The sequence below is a fragment of the Equus asinus genome, chromosome 2 (assembly GCF_041296235.1).
Source record: "Equus asinus isolate D_3611 breed Donkey chromosome 2, EquAss-T2T_v2, whole genome shotgun sequence".
In the NCBI taxonomy this organism is placed as follows: Eukaryota; Metazoa; Chordata; class Mammalia; order Perissodactyla; family Equidae; genus Equus; species Equus asinus.
The window spans coordinates 29,662,572-29,683,759 of record NC_091791.1 but is presented as its reverse complement, the minus strand read 5'-3'; the positions used below and the strand labels follow the sequence as shown (position 1 = coordinate 29,683,759).

The following is a 21,188-nucleotide window of genomic DNA, read 5'->3' as shown; positions in this document are numbered from 1 at the left end:
GCGAGGCGACCCCCAGCTGCCATTGCTCGCCCTGTGGGGCAAAGGATTGCCCGAGATCTCAGAGAGGACTGGGGCTGGTTGGAGCTCCAGAGGCCGGCTCCACGGCCTGGGGGGGAAGCTCCAGAGTTCCGCCCGGGCAGCAGACAAAACTCTCTGTCTGTCATTAGCAGAGGGGCCACTCCCAGCATCCACAACACCGGGAGGGTCCCGGAGAGAAGAATATCAGGCAGGGCAGCAGCTGACCAGCTACCACTGAAATCAGGATCTCTGGCTATCCCCCAGTCAGGGCAAAGGGCTCCCCAAGTTCCTGGGGAACAGGACTGGGGCTGGGTGGAGTTCCAGTGACCCGGCTCCGTAGCCTAGGGGGAAACCCTACAGGCTCACAGCAGCCTCAGCGAAAGCCTCTGCACAGCACTAGTAGAGAGCACCCATCGGGCAGCCACAAGGCTGGAAGACCCCGGGACAAAAGTAGCATAGCTAGGTGAGCTAACCACAGACTGTAGAAGATGCCAATAGCTCTGCTGCAACCCATAGTGGACAAGTGAGATTTTGTGAGTGCCAACAGTGACGGAGCAGCAAATATAAATGATCCTACCCCTGGCCGCTGGAAAAGCCCACAACACCATTGCAGACCCCAAGGAGGGAGCACGTCTAGGTGGGCTGCAACAGTAGGCACCAGCAGCCTGAAGCCCCCCCGTGATGGCCCCCACGGCAGAAGAGGGAATCCAAAGGATCACTGTGACTACGAGGAGGGGCCCAGCCCCAGTTAGCAACTGCGGATAGGGTTCCTGGTTGGTGCAGTATAAACAGCTGCTCCCCCACCACACCAGCAGAAACAAGTGGAAGGAGCAACTAATCTCTATCTCTATGCGGAGGCACAAATCTACATCAAGCAATATGAAAAAATACATTAAATCTCCAGAACAGAAGGAAAACAACAAATACACAGACAACAATCCCAAAGAAAATGAAATATATAACCTAAATGACGATGACTTCAAAACAGCCATCATTAAAATACTCAATGAGTTAAGAGAGAATTCAGATAGACAACTCAACGAGTTCAGGAGCTATGTCACAAAAGAGTTTGATACAATAAAGAAGAACCAAACAGAAATACTGGAAATGAAGAACACAATAGAGGAGATTAAGAAAAATCTAGATGCACTGAACAGTAGGGCCAATAATATGGAGGAAAGAATTAGCAATTTGGAAGATGGGAATATAGAAATGCTGCAGGCAGAGGAGGAGAGAGAAGTAAGACTAGAAAGAAATTAAGAGGGGGCTGGCCCCGTGGCCGAGTGGTTAATTTCGCGCGCTCCGCTGCAGGCGGCCCAGTGTTTCCTTGGTTCGAATCCTGGGCGCGGACATGGCACTGCTCATCAGACCACGCTGAGGCAGCGTCCCACATGCCACAACTAGAAGAACCCACAACGAAGAATACACAACTATGTACCGGGGGGCTTTGGGGAGAAAAAGGAAAAAAAAAAAAAAAAAGAAATGAAGAAACTCTCCGAGAATTATCAGACACAACTAGGAGATGCAATGTAAGGATTATAGGTTTATCAGAGGGAGAAGAGAAGGAGAAAGGGGCAGAAAGCCTGTTCAAAGAAATAATGGCTGAGAACTTCCCAAATCTGGTGAGAGAGATGGATCTTCAGGTGACAGAAGCCAATAGATCTCCAAACTTTATCAATGCAAGAAGACCAACCCCATGGCGTATAGTAGTGAAGCTAGCAAAAGTCAACGACAAGGAGAAAATACTAAGGACAGCCAGGCAAAAGAAACTAACCTACAAAGGAACCCCCATCAGGCTATCAGCAGATTTCTCAGCAGAAACTTTACAGGCTAGAAGAGAGTGGAATGATATATTCAAAAATCTGAAGGACAAAAACCTACAGCCGAGAATTCTCTACCCAGTGAAAATATCCTTCAAATATGATGGAGAAATAAAAACTTTCCCAGATAAACAAAAATTAAGGGAGTTCACTGCCACAAAACCTCCTCTTCAGGAGATCCTCAGGAAAACCCTCATTCCTGAAAAATCAAAAAAAGGAAAGGGCCTACAAAACCAAGAGCAGAGGAGATAAGTAGAAGGACAACAACAGAGAGTAGCAGCTCTTCATCAGATTAAACCATGGGACAAAAAACAAAGGAAATTGAAGAAAACCGAAAAATAAAAAACGGGCTGGAGACATGAACAGACATTTCTCCAAAGAAGATATACTGATGGCCAATAGGCACATGAAAAGATGCTCATCATCGCTGATCATCAGGGAAATGCAAATCAAAACTACACTAAGATATCACTTTACACGCATTAGAATGACAAAAATATCTAAAACTAATAGTAACAAATGTTGGAGAGGTTGCGGAGAAAAAGGAACCCTCATACACTGCTGGTGGGAATGCAAACTGGTGCAGCCACTATGGAAAACAGTATGGAGATTCCTCAAAAAATTACAAATAGAACTACCATACGATCCAGCCATTCCACTACTGGGTATCTATCCAAAGAGCTTGAAGTCAGCAATTCCAAAAGTCCTATGCACCCCAATGTTCATTGCAGCATTATTTACAATAGCCAAGACATGGAAGCAACCTAAGTGCCCATCAACAGACAAATGGATAAAGAAGATGTGGTACATATATACAATGGAATACTACTCAGCTGCAAAACAGAACAAAATCATTCCATTTGCAGTAACATGGATGGACCTTGAAGGAATTATGTTAAGTGAAATAAGCCAGTTAGAGAAGGATAATCTCTGTATGACTACACTCATATGAGGAATTTAAAAATGTGGACAAAGAGAACAGATTAGTGACTACCAGGGGAAAGGTGGGGTCGGGGGTGGGCACAAAGGGTGAAGTGGTGCACCTGCAACACGAATGACCAACATTAATGTACAACTGAAATTTCACAAGATTGTAACCTATCATTAACTCAATAAAAAAAAAAAAAGAAAGGAGACCCACCTCAAAATACAGAAAAGATTGATGTTAGCATTGTAGACGGAGAAGTCAATGAAGACCACCCGAGTGCCCCTGTCTAGCCACAGGCCCTCCTGAAGGTCCCGGAGTGCCTCTGCACTGGCCTGTCGGGATCCCGGAAGGTCCAGGTAGTAGCCACCTCCACCGTAGCTTGTGAGCCGGCCCCAGTGAGAGGAGCCCCCCAGCTCATCTTCTGAGTGGTATGTCCACCTGCCATGGAAGAAGCCATCTGAGCAGAGAGGTCTGTGTCAACCCAAAAGCTGATCTCCCAAGGCAATGGCAACACTTTATGATTGTCTGGACTTTACAGTTTCACATATATTATATATATGTATCACACATAATATACATTTCACATATATTGTCCTGTTTGATACTACTAACTGTTTGAGAAGAGAGAGTAAATATTATCCACATTTTGCAGATGAGGAAACTAAGATTTAGCTGTCTGAGATAATCCAGCTAGTTAGTGGCAGAACTGAAACTCGAATGTCAATCTCCTAATTTTTCATGATGTCACCCAAGACTATGGATGAGAAACCCAAGCCTCACTTTTATTTTATTTTATTTTATTTTATTTTATTTTATTTTATTTTATTTTATTTTATTTTTGCTGAGGAAGATTTGCCCTGAGCTAGCATCTATTGCCAATCTTCCTCTTTTTGCTTGAGGAAGATTCTCCCTGAGCTAACATCTGTGACAATCTTTCTTTATTTTGTATGTGGGTCACTGCCACAGCATGGCTGCTGATGTGTGGTATAGGTCCACGCCCAGGAACTGAATCCAGGCCGTGGAAGTGGAGCATGCCAAACTTAACCACTAGGCCATGGGGACAGCCCCCCAAGCCCCACTTTTGACCCCAGCCTGAGTAGTCCCCATAAGGGAAGCACTTGACCCATACAATCCAGAAAAGACCCTTTCTGCTCTTGTGGTCGTGCACCTGGCCGCTGTAAACCCTTGATTCTCTGTTCTGACCATACACTTTCCTCCCTGGACGCTTATTTCCTGTCCTCTCCACCTTTTTTCTCTTTCTTCCCTAATTTCTCATCCATCCTTGACCCTTGCTCCTTCCCAAGTCAGTTCCAAGGGTCAGGCTCTTCCAACCATGACTCATGTGTCAGTGTTAATGCTTCTTCCATTCTCCATACTCCTGAGGGACTTCTGGGCAAGAAAGAATGCTTTCTCTGGCAGGACTACCTCCAGAGTAGGGCAAATGTGCCTGTGACCTATGTGTGGAAATAAGTCCAGAGGCTATGGCTCTGTACCTTCTCTGCTCCTGAGTGATCCCGACCAAGATCTCCAAACAGTCATAGATAAGACTCAGAGAGATGTCCCCACCCAACCTCCTGAGTACATCTACAGCTCTTTAAGGCTCAGTGGAAGTGGTTCCCAAACATTGGGATGATGTCAGGCTTGGGGGTGCAAGCCCTGTGACATTGCTCAGGGGACTCACTCACGCTGTGCCATTGAGGAGCCCAAAGGGGAGCTGCTCTTCCTTTTCTGGAGAGTAGACGTCATAGCAGTTCATAATGTCATCGCGGAAGTCCTCATGCACCGTGCAGGAGTCATTGCGGACCCTCAGCTGCCGCAGCCTCGGAACCCCCAGTAGCAGGTTCTCATAGTAGATGAAGGAGTGGGAGCCATGGCCTAGGCTCTGGTTGTTGTACCATTTGGTCCAATACAAACCATCCAGTAGTGGGCCCTGGGCAAACTGGACCACGAGCTGGGTTGAGCCTGACCCAGCCTGATCCTGACCCTTATCTTTAGAATGATCTTTGCCCTCACTCCCTGACCACCCCCCAGCCTAACTCCAGTCTGTTTCTTTTGGATTCCTCAGATGACCCATGAACATTGACCTGATCTTGATCTTGACCGCTTTATTTAAAATACATTTTGAAGTTCAGCCTTAACTCTGACTCCCAATACTAGTCTAACTACTGGCTTGACTCCCTGATCAAAATCCTGATCCTTCAACTTCCTCCACTTGAACTCTAGTCTGACCCATTAGTTTTTGCTGGACCCTTTGATTCAGCCTGATCCAAGACTGAACTTGTCTCTGGATATGGCCTGATCTGCTGTCTGACATCGCTGAACCCTGGCCTGTGGCTTCAGGCCATTGAGGAGAGGGGAGGGGTTGAGGAGATCTGATACTCACATCCCAGAAGTCCGCCATGCTGTTGATGGACTGGAAGGAGACTCCGGTGTCTGATGGAGTATGTAAGAAGAGCTCAGACATCACTTTGGTGTAGTAATAGGCACTGGAGCTTGTCATTCCATAGGTCACTAGAAACCAACCCAAGAGGCTGTGTCCTGTTCACAGTTCCCATCTCCATTCTCCAGAGGAGACAGGAAAGCCCACTGCCCTAGGGCCAGAGATGCTACCTAGATGAGAGTCCATTAGACCTACCCCCTAGAGTTTGCTGGGGAGGCTGATGGTGGTATTGGGGAATCTAGGAATTGTGGCTACAAGGTCTCCTCTCCTCCCGACTCACCTTGGAAAGACTGAAGTCCACTCAGTAATTGTCTCTTGACATTCTCATTCTGAAAATTCACTTTCTTCTCCTGAACCAGCTTAACTTCTTAGTTCTTATTCCCCAGAGGCAAGAAATACCTGCCTTCTGCATCAGGAAGTGCTACCTTTTATTTGTCCTATGTTTATGCCTTTGGGAAAATGCCTCCAAATTCTAGAGTGCTCCAAGGCCCTGGCCAAACAACTTACAATGGAGATGTGATCTCTTGGACCCTGGAGTCAGTGACTCTGCAGCCACGGGTGTAGGAGGGAGGTGTAGTATCTCTGGCCCTGGTGCTTCTTGATGGGCACTATTGTCTCCTGAGAGAGGAACTCAGAGCATCTCCAGATGAAAAAAGATGTGGCCTTTGCCCTGAAGAACTGGATCTCTGTCAACCACTCTAACACACACAGCTGGTCTAAAGTAGGGCTGTCAAGGGAAGCTATACGTTTTCTGGTTAAAAGGCAGAATCTGAGGAGTATAAGCCATTTATTTTGTAGATTATCCCTCAATTTAGATTTGCCTGATGTTTTCTTGTTTTAAATTCAGATTATGCACTTTGGCAAGGAATATCAAAGATGTGATGTGTGTCCTTTTCAGGACATCCTATCAGGAGGCACATACTGTCTAATCGCATCATTACTTGTGATGTTAACTTTGATTTCTTATTAAGGTGGTGTCTTCTAGCTTTCTTCGATGTAAAATTATTGTTTTTCTCTTTGTAATTAATATGTATTTTGTGGGGAGATACTTTGAAGCTATGTAAATATCCTCTTACTCATCAAACTTTCACCTACTAGTTTTAGCATCCATTGATGACTTTTGCCTGATTATTACTATTATGGTTATCAAACGGTTGTTTTTCTCATTGCATTATTTCTTCTGCATTTATTAGTTGACCTTCTCTTCTGAAAGAGCTCCCCCTTTTTTCTCATTTATTTATTAATTTATGTGTATCAGTATGAACTCATGAATTCTTGGTTTTTTCTATAGGTTATAACTTGTTAATATTATGATTTATTTTGCTACTCAAAATTTTTGCCAGTTCATGAAAAACAAACAAAGATTAAAGAATTGTTCCAGATTAAAAGAGACTAAAGAAACATGAAAACTCAAAGCAATCTGTGCAGTTAGTTAGGATTGAATCCTGGACTATAATTTCTTTCTTTTGCTGTAAAGGTTTTCAGTGGAATAATTGGTGAAACTGCAATAAGTTCTGTTTGTTCTACCAGATCCCAATGATAGTTTCCTGACTTTGATAAGAGTCCTTGTCCTTGTTTTTAGAAAATACACGTTAAACTGTTTAAGAGTAAAGGGGCATGATGTCGACAATTTCCTCTCGAACAGTAGTGTGTGTGTGTGGAGAGAGAGGGAGAGAATGATAAAGGAAAAAAGCAAGCATGGCAAAATGTTCATATTTGGGAAATCTGAGTAAAATGTATATAAGAATTATTTGTATCATTCTTGCAACTTTTCTGTAAGTCTGTAATTACATCAAAAAAGTTTTAAGTAGGATTTGTCTACCTCTTCTGAGAAATTCCCTTTAAGAATTTTCATTTTCAGGGGCCAGCCCCATGGCCTAGTGGTGAAGTTCATGTGCTCCACTTTGGCAGCTCAGGGTTTGCAAGTTTGGATCCTGGGTACGGACCCAGCACCACTCATCAAGCCATGCTGGGGTGGCGTTCCCACATAGAAGAATTAGAATGATTTACAACTAGGGTAGACAACTATGTGCTTGGGATTTGGGGGGGGGGGGAAGGAAGATTGGCAACAGGTGTTAGCTCAGGGCCAATCTTTCTCACCAAAAAGCATTAAAAAAATTTTTTTTCATTTTCATGTCTTGGGCCATATTTTCTCCCACCACCCATCTGGAAAGGGAATGGCTTGGGGTAGAGTAGAGCACATCCATGGTCTTAGAGGAAAGAGGGGTCAATGAGTGGTCCCATATTAGGCATAAGCAACATCATGCTTTTCCAGGAGGGAAGTCAGCAAAGAAGGAAGCATATTACTTTACATTTCCCCATTCCACTCTCTTAAGTCCAAGAAATGACTTTACTTCTCTCTAACTCAAATCTGTAATTACCTATCCTTAGTCTGGAGGTCTCAGGTTCAACTTTTCTAGATCTGGAAAATGGGCTAGAAATCAAACTTTTCTCTGCTGAGAGCCTATCACACAGTTAGAACTGATAGCCAGTGAGCTGAACTTTTCTTAATCACAGGCTGACTAAATTGTTACAACTTCTGAATGGCCACTAGGTGGTACTTGTTGCTATAGCTTTCTCTCTTCTCCAATTCTAAATTGCTGTCCAGAATTACCATTGCTCTGAACTGGTTGGCAACCCTTTATGGAGGCATAACATCTCTGATTATTTTCCAAGACAGTAAGGACTATGTATTCTGAGAAATGGCTTCACCTGTTCAAATGCCTGCTGACACTCAGAAATTCAGTATTCACTGTTCTTTGTAACTTTTTAATTGAAGTACATACATACAGAAAAACCAAGGAGCCACCTTAAAAACCTTCTAAATTAGGGTCTAAAACTGGTTTAGTACCTATTTAATACCTTCTCTAGATCCAAATACCCTCTCTTCCTTTTTAATTCTTACTTCTGCAAATTTTATACTTTGTCTCATGAGATGAAGGGTGCTTTCCTCCGCCACTCTATGTAAATCAACTATATCTCATATCCCAAAATGATTCTTAGTAGACCATATTATCAGTCCATCAACCTGATTATTCTAAAGACAAATTTTATATTCATTAAGTAAACATTACTCAAAGGCTATTATGTGCAAAATACCTTCCTAGGTGTCATTGGTTTCTATTCTCAAAAACTTCTATTGAGGAAGAGATGTCCCAGAATAGACATATTGTTGTAGAATGAGCGTGGGCTTTGGAGCCAGACTGACCTAGCTTCAAATCCCAGCTCTGCCACTTACAGTGTAGACTTGGGCTCTGAGTCTCTGATTTCTCATCTGTTAAGTGGAAAATACAATACCTTTCTTGTAATATTGTGAAGATTAAAGATGATGTCTTTATGATGCATTGAAAACAGTAGGTGCTCAACAAGTAGTTCTAGTCACCCCACTGTATGCTCCTCAGGGGACAGGGACTGTGTTTTATTCATTTAGCATAGTGCCTGGTATTTAATAGGTTCTCACTGAGCGTTTGTTGGGCTGAACCAAAAGTGGAAAAATAATAAACTGTAATACAGGGTAGAATGAAATAAGTGAATCATTTTCAAACTGAGTAAAGTGGTATGACTCCATAACAGCAATGTCATCAAAATAGTCAAGGACAACTTCTGCTTAGTAGATGTTGGAAAGAGGCTGGAACATTCTAGTCCAAAGAGGAGAACAACAAGTTTTTAATAGGTCTTGGGTAAGAGAAAAAACGCCAGTCCTTGGCTGGCCTAAGGAGCAAGCACAGTCGACCAGTAACCCTTACACAATGTGAGGGTAGAAATGGTGCTGGCAGACCTCAATCTCCCTAACAAGGCCTCTTTCCAGATCACCAGATGGGTATCAGGCTTGGAGGCTGCTGCAGTCTGAATCTAAAAGAGAGGCAGGGGAAACCCAGGATTCTAGATGAGGTGATGATTCCAGCTCCTGTGTCTCTCTCTTTTCATAAACCCACTGATACGCAAACTTCAGCATGCATCAGAATCACCTGGAAGGCTTGTTAAAACACGTTGTGGTAGGTCTAGATGAGGCTCAATAATTTGCATTTCTAATCAGTTCCCACGTACTGTGGTTGCTATTTGTCCTGGGACCACACTTAGAACCCTGCCTTGACCTGTTGCAATATAATCCCACCTGTCTTTGATAAAGTTGTCAAGAAGGCAGGGGATTTCTCAGTGTCTATTTCAGTGATTCTCAAGATCAGGAGTGGGGAAGAAGGAATGATCTCTCTCCCAAGTGGGTCTCAGAACCTCCCTGGGATTGGGAGAGCTTTACAAACTATACAGACCTCTTAGAGCGCTCCTGCTCACCCCAGGGGAAAACCATTGAATTCATTGCCCTTGTGAACCACTGACAGTCTTGGAGGGGCTCACATCCCTCAGGTGTATTATGGTGGAAGAAGATTGAAAACAACTTGTTGGTCTTTCCTGGTGTCTTCCTCCCCTCATTTCACCCTATTAATTTCTTTTTAGGTATTCAGGATCACTGTTGGACGTTACCAGGAAGAACGGGAACACCTGGCTTAGAGATTTCTGAATGACGGAGACTCAGCATATCCATTCCACCATCAGCCTTCTCCGTAGCAGGAGAAAGAAACGACCAGTGGAGCCATTTCTTACCTCAGAACACCTATTATATGCCCTGTGCTAAGTGTTTGATATGCCAATTCTATTTAATCCTACAACCACCCTATTTGTTCAGTGCTATTATTAACCCTATTTTCCAGTCTCAGAGAGCTGAAGTAACTTGCCCAAGGTAAACAACTAACGGAGCCAGGATTCAAATGGAAATCTGTTGGCCTCCACAGTAAACTAATTCTGTTCAGCTCCAAGGACAGAACTATATCCAAGGGGTCGAAGTTACAGGAGGGAAAAGTTAAGCTCCATAAAAGGCAGAGCTTTCTACCCACTAGTGCTTTCACTTATGAAACGGATCATTTCACAAACATCCCTTTCACCTCTGAGAGTGTCAGCAAAGGTCTTCCAGCTGAGGATCACGTGGCAATCCAGCTCTGGGCAGTGGCTGGCCTTCCTTTAAGATCTAGTCAAGGCGTGAAAGTGCTCTGTGTGTTTCAAAAGGTACATTAGACCAGAGGATGTTTGGGAGCTGGAAGGAGCCAGAATTTGAGTCAGTATAGCAAATGTCAGGATGTCAGAAGTTCGTATCTTTTTGATGGAGTGAGGGCCTCATCCCAGGAAATTTTCAGACATGCGAATAATGACTACATAAGAATGTTCTGAAGGGGATTCAGAGACCAGGTGATGGCTTCACTGTCCAAAACAGAATATCTGATTTTTTTTCTCTTGGACGGAAATTAAGTTCTCCTACACATACTATGCTATGCCTTTTAACCTTGTCCTCAGATCAAATTCACAGTTGCTGAATAATAACAACCACCACCATTACTGACACTTATTATTCACCAGGCTTTGCATACACTGTCTGCTATACTCCAGAAAAAACCTCGTAAAGTGGGAACTACCATCTTCATTTTATGCAAATAACTGAGATCCAGAATGTCATTAAATAACTTGTCCAAAGATCACATAGCAAGCAAGTAGAACTTGGATTTGAACTCAGATCTGCCGGAGTCCAAAGACCAGGGATTTGGCCGCCACTCTACATTATACCAATGATCGCTCTCCCACTCCAAATCCTTCTGATGAGGGACTCTGAGTCTCCTTCCAAAAATTAATCCAAATGATTAGGATTGTGCAAGTTTGTAAGGTGTCCTTATAAGAAAACTCTATTTGAAGAGGTTAACATCTGAGTTAGGAGGTGAAGTGCAAAAGCCCTTGATAAACTCAAAAGATCAGTGCCTTGAAAGCAGCTTCAGATTTCTTCATGCAGGTGTAAATGGGGAGTTGTATATAAATCTGTATCAAGAATTATATTCTGACATAGATGAGTCCCAAAGAAAGCAGAAATCACCTGCACAAAAATGTTACCTGGGTTATTTATAATACTGAAAAATTGCAGACAACCTAAATGTCCTACAGAGAGGCAAGGGTTAAGTAAATTATATCATTGAGTCATTTAATGGAGCATAATACAGCCGTTGAAATGGTAATAAAAACAGAACACAAAATTGTTTCTACGCTATTACAATTAAATATTTTTTAAAAATACTAAGTATGTAAAAACTTGAAGAAAAAATTGACTTTTTAATGAATGAGTAGTATAATAGGTGAGTTTCATTTCTCTTCATTCCCATGGAGTTCAATTAATGCTATAATAATAATAGAATATAAAAATAATAAAATCGGGGCCGACCCAGTGGCGCAGCGGTTAAGCTCGCATGTTCTGCTTCTCCTCGGCCAGGGTTTTCCAGTTCGGATCCCGGGTGCGGACATGGCACAGTTTGGCACGCCATGCTGTGGTAGGCATCCCACACATAAAGTAGAGGAAGATGGGCACGGATGCTAGCTCAGGGCCAGCCTTCCTCGGCAAAAAGAGGAGGATTGGCAGTAGTTAGCTCAGGGCTAATCTTCCTCAAAAAATAAATAAATTAATTAAATTAAATAAAAATAATAAAATCGTTTAAAAAATCTTTCCACCTCTTTGTGTCTGAGTTATAGGCTGAAATTTCCAGGTGCTGGATGCCATACTGGATTTTGTGACTGCTTCCCTAAGATCCTCTCTTGGTTAGAGCCATGATTTTATTTGAGATATCATGACTCCCTGGGTCATCTCACATATGTTGCTAGAAGCTGAATCCAGCCTTGGCTCTAGGACTTAGGCAGGAAGCTTAGACCTAAACTAATCCACAAATGCCCCACCCTTGGCACCACTGAAAGTTCAGAGGTGAACATTTAACCCATTTCAGACCAAGGAGTCATGAAGAGAGATTTCTGGAACATATTAGGATGTTCTCTGTCATGCTAGATATAAGTGAGAAAGCCCCAGAGGATCCAGCATCAGGATGAAACCGATTGTGTGCAGCTGGCAGAACTGAACAACAGAAACAGATGGGTTTTTGAAGATGTCATTAAGCCACCGGATTGATCAGCCCTGAACCCTGCCCTCCTTTGGACTTTCATTACCTAGACAATAATTCCCATTATGTTTTAAGCCAGTTGTCATTGGGTTTTGCTTCATGGTAACATGGTCCTTAGTTATACGAAAACCATGACATTTTCAAAAAGATTGCATTATCTCTGAGGAAAATGGAACTAGAAAAGCTCTACTGTTGTCTGAATGTCTCTACAGGGCAGTGGATGGCTTTAGTATATCTGTGCCAAAGTTTACATTAATTAAAATACATTATTATCTTATATTAAAGGGGGCTTGCTGACCAAGCCAACTGATGATGATATTCTAAGAACATACCTACCATTAATTTCTGGAGGCTGTCCAAGCTGTATTTCCAGGTAAAGCCAGATCTCTAGAATATAATGAAAATTTATATATGTACATACACACATATATATGTTTATAAACATTCATATATGTATATATATGCACACATATGTGTAATTTTGTATTTATAGACACACGTATAGGTATATATGTACGTATATTCACACACACATATATCCTTACTCCTATAAATTACCCTTGTAGAATGAGAATTTAATAGGGATTTTTTTAAAAGATTTTTTTTTTTAAGATTTTATTTTTCCTTTTTCTCCCCAAAGCCCCCCAGTACATAGTTGTGTATTGTTTTTTAGTTGTGGGTCCTTCTAGTTGTGGCATGTGGGATGCCGCCTCAGCATGGCTTGATGACCAGTGCCATGTCCGTGCCCAGGATCGGAACCAGCAAAACCCTGGGCCACCAAAGCGGAGCGCGAGAATCCAACCACTCCGCAACGGGGCCGGCCCCTTAATATGGATTTTAAGGGAGATAGATACAAGAAACAGTCAAAAAAAAAAAGTAACTTCAATTTTTAACATTACCCATTATGATATTCCATGTCTCAAATAAAATCTAACAAAGCCAATTCTTCCCAGAGTTAGCCTCGCCTTACTAACTGGTGTACTTTTTCTTACTCAACAATGAGAACTATGCAATCTACTTGTGTTTTCTTTTTCGCTTTGGCTGCCAGGAACCTCAGGTTTTGTTCTCATTTGTGGTGCTTTTGTTTGTCTTAAGTTTTCTGATGCAAGTTATCCTCTTCCCCTATATTTTCCCACTTCTTTGGCTAAGTTTTTTTTATTATAATTTTAATGGGCTGTGTTTTATTGTATCTGCACTTTCTAATGTAAGCTACCTCAGATCCCTTTTAGACATAGGTGGGGCATAAATATTTTGTTATTAAAGAAGCATGACTGTAATAGTAATTATTAATCATCATCATCATGAGCTTGGATAATAACTTGATTTTATCTATTCCATTGTTTATGGTAGAGACTGAATATTCTTGTCCTCTCTTTTGAACTGCTGGAAGACCTCCCCAGCTCGGAGTAATAACAGGAAGTCGGCGGTTGCTTTGTGCTTCCCCTTTCCCAGGGGATTGCCATATAAGCCATCATATGCTGCTGAGCTCCTTCCCTATTCCTAATTACTTTTTAAGGAAATTGAGCTGTCCTTTTCTAACAGCACTCTCCTTGGGCAGGGATGAGATCCCTTCTCTCAACTAATTGACAAAGAGCCTTGAAGAGCTGGGGTGCTTTTGCCAGCAAGTGTTTAATTCCTTTACATGTCTACACTACTCCTCTCTTGGAAACTGTGCCTTCCAGTTTTTGACACTCAAAAGCCAACTGCTTCTTCCTAAGCTGGATAGCTCTGGAGAAAAGCATTGAAGATGCTTCTCTAGAAATGTAGGGGTCTCTTCCAGCCCCACTCCCAGCCCTGACTGTCATTATGTGGATAGAACTTCCACTGTTCCATCAGTCCTTCAACCGTTGAAGAGTTGGGAGTTCCTTGGGCTTTACCAATTCTATGAATTTACCCTGCAGCTCCTCTTATGGCCTCTTCCTGAGCCCCTCTTATCACCTGACTTGCTGAAACATCTTTGAAACATCACTACCTATTTCTTGGCACACTGGAGCCAGTTTGGCTTTGGTCATATAAATAATTTGGGGGGAAGGGAAGTTCTATGGTTATCCCTACATGGTAATTCTACTTTCTTGTGAAATAAAATACAATATCCTGAAACTGTCCCTTCTTATGCCTCCCCAACAAATTCTGATACTAGTTTTATAAAAGCTTAGCTAAACACTTCAATACACCCACTCCTGGTGGAAAAGAATCAGATCTCATCAGCCTCCCCAATGATTTTGTATCAAGGAGATTGTAAGTACCTTGATTTCTCCAGATTCCACTAATTGTTGGTACTCCCATGCCAAACTATCTGCTTCCCTGTCTGGCATAGACTGCTAACTATATCCCAATACCTTTGCCCCGCCTTTGTTACATACTAATGTAACTTTATCTAGGCTGCCCAACTAAACACCACATTACCCAGCCTCCCTTGCAGTTAGGTATGGTGACCATTTGAGTAAGTTCTGGCCAATGGAATATGAGTGGAGTGATATGCTTCCACTTACAACTTCTGGCTCACGCCCTTAAAAGGAAGGAAGCTACTTTCCCTTTCTGCTTTCCTACTTCCTGCTAGCTGGAGGATGGACATAACAGCAGGAGCTGGAGCATGTGACAGAAGCCATATGTTGAGGATGGCAAAGCAATAAGGTAGAAGGAGCCTGGACCCCACATGATTGTAGAGCCCTGTCTTATTCCAGGGCTGCTTACACCTCAGATTGTTATGTGAGAGAGAAATAAATTGTCTTATTTAAGACACCATTATTGCAACTAAATCAATATCCCAACTGAAGCATTTCATATGAAGACATCCATGTCAGATAGGTACTTTGCAAAAGGAACTTTTCTAAGAAAATTAGGATAGTCGTTGAGGGAAAAAAAGACAGAGTTGAAGTCAACAAATTGATAACACAGAATTCCTACCCTAAGAAAAGTCAAGTGTAATCACAGATCTCTGGGTTAAAACCATTTACTGGATACACAGAACATTTTTCCTTTTCTTAGTAGAAAGTTCCCTATTAAGAAATTCTTTTGTTTTTCTTCTTCTTCTTGGGTAATTTCTTCTTCCAATCTCTTCTTTCCTTGCTATTGCCCTCACACATTCTGATTAATGCTATTGAGTCATTCAAAGTTGGATTCCACATACCTCACGTTTCTTAAGGCGGATAACTCGCAGAAGAAAGTTGAGACATGAAACAAGGGAAAAGTTAAATTCTCAGAGCGTTCACTGGAGGATTATAGAAAACCACATATATGACTATAAGTGACCAGTTTCTTCTTAGGAAATCAGATTCAGGGCCAAAGAGTTTTGAGTTGCTATTGAAGGGAATTCAATCAGGCTAAAGGTGATTACTCTTGGGAAAGAGAAAATGAATCCAAGAACTGATTAGTGATCCCCTTAAAGTTTGTGGTAGATCTGAGATCTTAGGACAGAGGGAAGAAAAGGCCTATAAATACTTGTCCATGCTGAGTCAATGTAACAGACTATCTCAGGGGAGAAAATACTGAAATCAGTTACCAAATGTATAAGAGAACTGGCCACAAGAATGCACTTGTGATTAGCTGCTGGAATTCTCTGTTCTATTCAATTCTTAGTGCAGATGCAAAAAAGAGCAAAGCGATTGTTCCTTATAGATTTAGTATAACCTTAGCTGATGGTTTATAAACTATTACATGGTTTCAGACCTTTGAAGAGTTTATTAAGACAGCAGTCAAACCAGGAAGTCAAAGGTCTGAGGAAAACGGATGGTCTTCTTCAGAGACATCCTGGAAAGAAAAATACTACCCCTCAAATAGCTTAGTTCTTATGTGGTCTCAAACCTCAAGACATAGCATGAACTTCAGCCAATGTCAGGAGAGATATATGAGACATAGTATATAGCCTTGGTCTCTAAGAAAAAGGGCACACTGTTTCAAAATAGCTGGAGATGCCAACTGGAATGTAACGTAAGAGATCTGCCTCAGGATGGGGATTTTCCTGGCTGATGAGTCAGAAGTGGTTCTACACATGTTCCTGTAGAAGGTTACAGAGAAAGACCACACTTGTTCTTTGTGAGTTTCCTTGAATGATTTGCCTGAGATCTTCCCAGATGAATCGTCTTGGAAAAACTAAGGTCCTAGAGAGTAGTTTAGAGCTAAGGTTTAAAGACTTTTGCTGCCTATATCTAGCTGCACCAAAGAGATATTTAATACTAGAAACTAAGGAAGCATTAGAAGAAAAGCTTTTGATATTACAGAGTGCCCTAGCTAGAGTCCTTGAAAATGTAGACCCAGAAAAGATAGGAAACCAGGCAAGTCAGACCTAAAACCACATATATATATAGGGATTACCCAAGTATGATGCCACCATTTCATGCACTGTCTTAAAAAATGATCAGAGAAAGTGACTAAAGTAGTAGAATTGGTAACAAGTGATTTTACTATGTAGAAGGCCTGGACTTTACCTGTAATTTTGCCCAAGCTACATGCATCAATGATTCTGTGAAGATTACAGAATCATCAATAGCATAACCAAACTACGTGTTCATCCAAAGCCGAGAACTGATTCTCTCTGGAGTTACAGGGTCTGTTAAGGGTAGCCTCATCATTGATTGGCTCATGAGATACTGCAAAATAAAGGCAGTCCAGGAAGAATGTATGAAGACAGCATTAGTCACCTAAATAAATGCATCACCTCCTTTACTACAGGGCATGCTCACTCAACACACAACAGGAGGCTCTCAAATCGTTCTCTATATAGGAAAGACCTATTTAAGTAATTAACATTGTTAAAAAAAAGGAGACAATAGGCCCAAAATAGAGTCACCAAACCAAAACTTAATCCCTAACCTAAGTGCAAAGTCAGCCTCGCCCTGGGATGTAATCTGAACCAGTTAGCCTAGAGTCTCCTGCTCTGCACAACCCTCTGCATAGACCGCTGCCATCCCTCAAAGGTGGTCTTTCCTGAAACAGTCAGCTCCTTTCTAGAATAACTTTCTTGTCCCGCCTCCTTGTGCTTAGAAAAGTCTTCCATTTTGTACAGCTCTTCAGAGCTCCTAGCACCTTTGCTAGGTGGGATGCTGCCCCATTCATGAGGCATTGAATAAAGCCAATCAGATCTTTACATTCACTCGGTTGAATTTTGTTTTTGAACAACATATTGATTGATTTTTAAATAACTTAAATAGAAACGATGTCATTACCACTTTAAAGGGCAAGAACTCCTTGAAACACATTATCTAACTTTCCCTGGGGTTCAAAAAGTGGAAAATGTTTCCCTGAAGTTCCCAGCAGGGAGAGCCCATAAAAAAAAAAATCTCAAGAATCTGTGTCAGGAACTGGGGGACAGGGAAAAGGCTTGGAGACAGTGGCCCAAGGAGTAAAGAAGAAGAGTCAAAAGCTGTGGGCAGATGTAGAGGAGAAGAAAGCAAAGGGGACCAGTTCCCGGGGAGAGAGAAGAGAGAAAAGAAAGGAGGTGCTGGGAGAGGCAGTCCAGGACACAGAAACACCCAGCAAGAAGTGCTGTTCCTGATGCCGGCCTTCATCACAAGCTGGCAGGTCCTTGTGGCTATTTTCAAGTATGAGTTTTTTCCAGAGAGTGCATCAAAAGAGCCTCCTATACTGGCTTAGTCAGCAGCAGACATTTCATCTCAGACAGCATTTGTATGACTTCACACCGCCTTCTAGTGTAAACCAACCAAAGCTTCTTATCTAAAATTCATAGATATTTATATGTGCCTAGAAAGTGGCTGAAATGATACACCAAACTGTAAACAGTGGCTAATAACAGTGGCCTTTAACATTCTCGAAATTATTTGACTTTTTTTTTTTTTAACAAGGACTATGTATTAGTCAAAATTTTAATAAAGATATTCTCAGGGTTGAGGAGGGAGGGGATAGAATTCTTTTGCCATAGAATAAGGAGAAACACTGTTTTACATTTTCCTCTCCTACTTGGCCCGCCCCCCAACTCTGACTATGGCAAAGCTTTTGCATATTCACAGCCTGAGACCTTAGCTGGCCCTTGCTACCTCCTCCAACCCCTACCTCCTCCAGGCTGAGAGCGAATAGTGTTAAAACAAAAAAGCAAGCATACAGCAATGACTTTGGACCTCCTCAGACTTGAATGGCCACCTGCCTCAGGGACCTACAAAAGTTCCCAGGTCTCTCGGACCATTTTGCTCCCTGCATCTTGCCATGGTCCCAGAGCACCCCTCCACCATAGCTCTCATCACAGCTGATGTCACTGTTTGTTTACGTCAGCCTCCTTTGATCCTTGAAGGTAGAGGACACGTCTCATGTATTCTAAAGCCTTTAACAGTTGGAGTAGACTCTGACACAGAGGAGGACTTATAGATGTTTGAATGAATGAATGTGTGAATACCCAGGATTTTGTCCTTTGTTTGGACCTTTTGCTAAGAAGCTCTTGACGTTTCGTTTGACGTTTTCCTCCACGCTATGAAATAATCTGATTTGACCTGCTCAGACTCATTCTCCAAGCCAGTGGTTCTCAAACATTTTGTGCTCAGGACCCCTCTGTAACTCTTAAAAATTATTGAGGACTCCAAAAAGGTTTTGTTTATTTGGGTTATATCTATAAAAATTACCTTATAGAAATTAACACTGAGGAAGAATTTAAACATTTATTACTTCATTCATTTAGATATAATGATAACAAACCCAATATACGTAAACATAAATAACATATTTTAATGAAAAATAACTATACTTTCTAAAACGAAACGAAACTTTTAGTGAGAAAAGTGGCATTGTTTTACATTTTTGCAAGTGTCTCTAGTGTCTGGCTTAAAAAAGACGGCTGGATTCTCATACTTGCTGTTGCATGTTGTTTTGGTTGAAGTATATGAAGAAAATATGACCTCTCACAACAGGTAATTGGGTCGTAGAGGACCTCACAAACTCCCTGACAGGGTCTCAGGAAACTCCAGGGAACCTTAGAGCATACCTTTGAGAACATTACTCTGTGCCTTATTTCCGTGACTAGAACCTCCATCCAGTCCTGAACATCTGCCTGAGCGTAAAACCCTAGACTTCCGCTACCATCAGCCAACAGCATTAAAGAGATTATTATCAATATCATCATGATCCCTTGCCAGTGTACCAAATTTCATTGTTTTCAAAGAGCTTTCCTGTGCCATGTTTCCCAATAACCTGTCAGACACGGTCTGATTATTTCACCTTATCCATGAGCAGTTACCCGTGAATAATGAAGTTCAGTTTACATGATTTGCTCTGAGGCATTCAGCTGGCAAGAGGCAGAGTCAGGACTCAGATTCATGCCTTATGAACACAAGCTACGCGTTCTTTCTCTGGCTGTTTACAGAAACAGTGCCTTTGCCTGGTGTTATTTACAAAAATCTACAGTATCTAGGTTTCATCAATCAGTGCTACCTGCTGTTCTGTACTTGATCGAAGTATGATTACCGGTAAAAAGCTTTTCCTTCATCCCGAGATAGACACTTAACTGTACTGCTATATCCCTAGAGACCAATGACAGCCCCACAAGGGGAAAAACTAAGTGACAGGCTGTCACTCAGCATTGGACAACAGGACACATCCAGGCCCTGGGACTTCTAGAGCACCAGGGAATTCCGCACAGCAAATACAGGCCAAAAGCTGCTGGTGGGGCCTAAATCCCTATTATTTAGGTTGAGCTGGCTCAGATCACCTCACCCTAGTACTCAAAGGACTTTGTTACTCTCTGTGTCAGGATGAGCCGTAGGTAACTGAGCATGCTTGGAAAGGCATAAAATCAGCATACCATGGCCATTCTTTGTTTTCTCCCCAGAGCCCCAGTACATAGTTGTATATCCTAGTTGTAAGTCCTTCTAGTTCTTCCATGTGGGAGGCTGCCACAGCATGGCTTGATGAGCAGTATGTGAGCCCACACCCAGGATCCAAACCGGCGAACCCTAGGCCTCTGAAGCAGAGCACACAAACTTAACCACTTGGCCACCGGCCTGGCCCCCCATGGCCTTTCTTAATCCCTGGCAATAGCTTCTAGAGGAGCCGATCTTTCTGATCCTTGATAAGCATTATCCTGATGTTCTTAAACAGATCTCAGGCTTGCAGTGGGTTAAACTTTACATTTCAATATTTCCCTGATTTATACCTTAACATGGAATGAAAACTGATATTTACCGAAAGCCCACTATTTGTCAGGCACTATACTAAGTACCTTATTTGTTTCCACCAATTTAACAAAGGCAGACATTATCCACATTTGGCACACAAGGAAATCAATACTCCTAGAGATTTAAGTATCCTTTTTTTTTTTAAGATTTTATTTTTTTCCTTTTTCTCCCCAAAGCCCCCCAGTACATAGTTGTATACTCTTTGTGTGGGTCCTTCTAGTTGTGGTATGTGGGATGCTGCCTCAGCGTGGTTTGATGAGCAGTGCCATGTCCGCGCCTAGGATTCGAACCAACGAAACACTGGGCAGCCTGCAGTGGAGCGAGCGAACTTCACCACTCGGCCACGGGGCCAGCCCCGAGATTTAAGTATCTTGACCTATCTTGCCAAAGGCACACGGCTGTTAACTGATTACACCATCATTTGAACCAGCTTGTCTTATTCCAGGTCCCATGCTCTCTCCATTACTGCTGTGCCTTCACTAATGTCAAGGTTCTATGTGACCAGTTATCTTCTGCCATCACTATAGCCACATACATTTCCACAGACATTTACTGAACCTCCAATATATTTCTGTTCCTTTCCTTGTCAAATCTAGGAATGCTCAGTCAAGAAAGATGTCTTCTGTGAATGTTCCTCAAAATATTAAAAATAGAACTACCACATGATCCAGCAATTCCACTTCTGAGTATTTATCTGAAGAAAATGAAATCACTATCTTGAAAAGATATCTGCATGTCTATGTTCATTACGGTATTATTTACAATAGCCAAGACATGGAAACAAACTGAGTGTCCATCAACAAATAAATGGATAAAGCAAATGTGGTGTATATATACACACACATATATATGTACACACACACACACACACATACACTCACACACACT

General features: G+C 42.1%; 1 protein-coding gene across 1 annotated transcript in view; it reads right to left on the bottom strand.

Moving 5' to 3' along the window:
* Positions 1-21,188, bottom strand: part of PKD2L1 (polycystin 2 like 1, transient receptor potential cation channel) — a 52,972-nt gene that overhangs the window by 12,593 nt on the left and 19,191 nt on the right. Inside the window, exons 5-7 of the mRNA XM_044752615.2 lie at positions 5,150-5,277; positions 4,452-4,705; positions 2,980-3,204 (exon numbers count right to left, since the gene is read on the bottom strand). Of these exons, the coding sequence (XP_044608550.2) occupies positions 2,980-3,204; positions 4,452-4,705; positions 5,150-5,277 (607 nt within the window). The remainder of the gene's footprint in view (positions 1-2,979; positions 3,205-4,451; positions 4,706-5,149; positions 5,278-21,188) is intronic.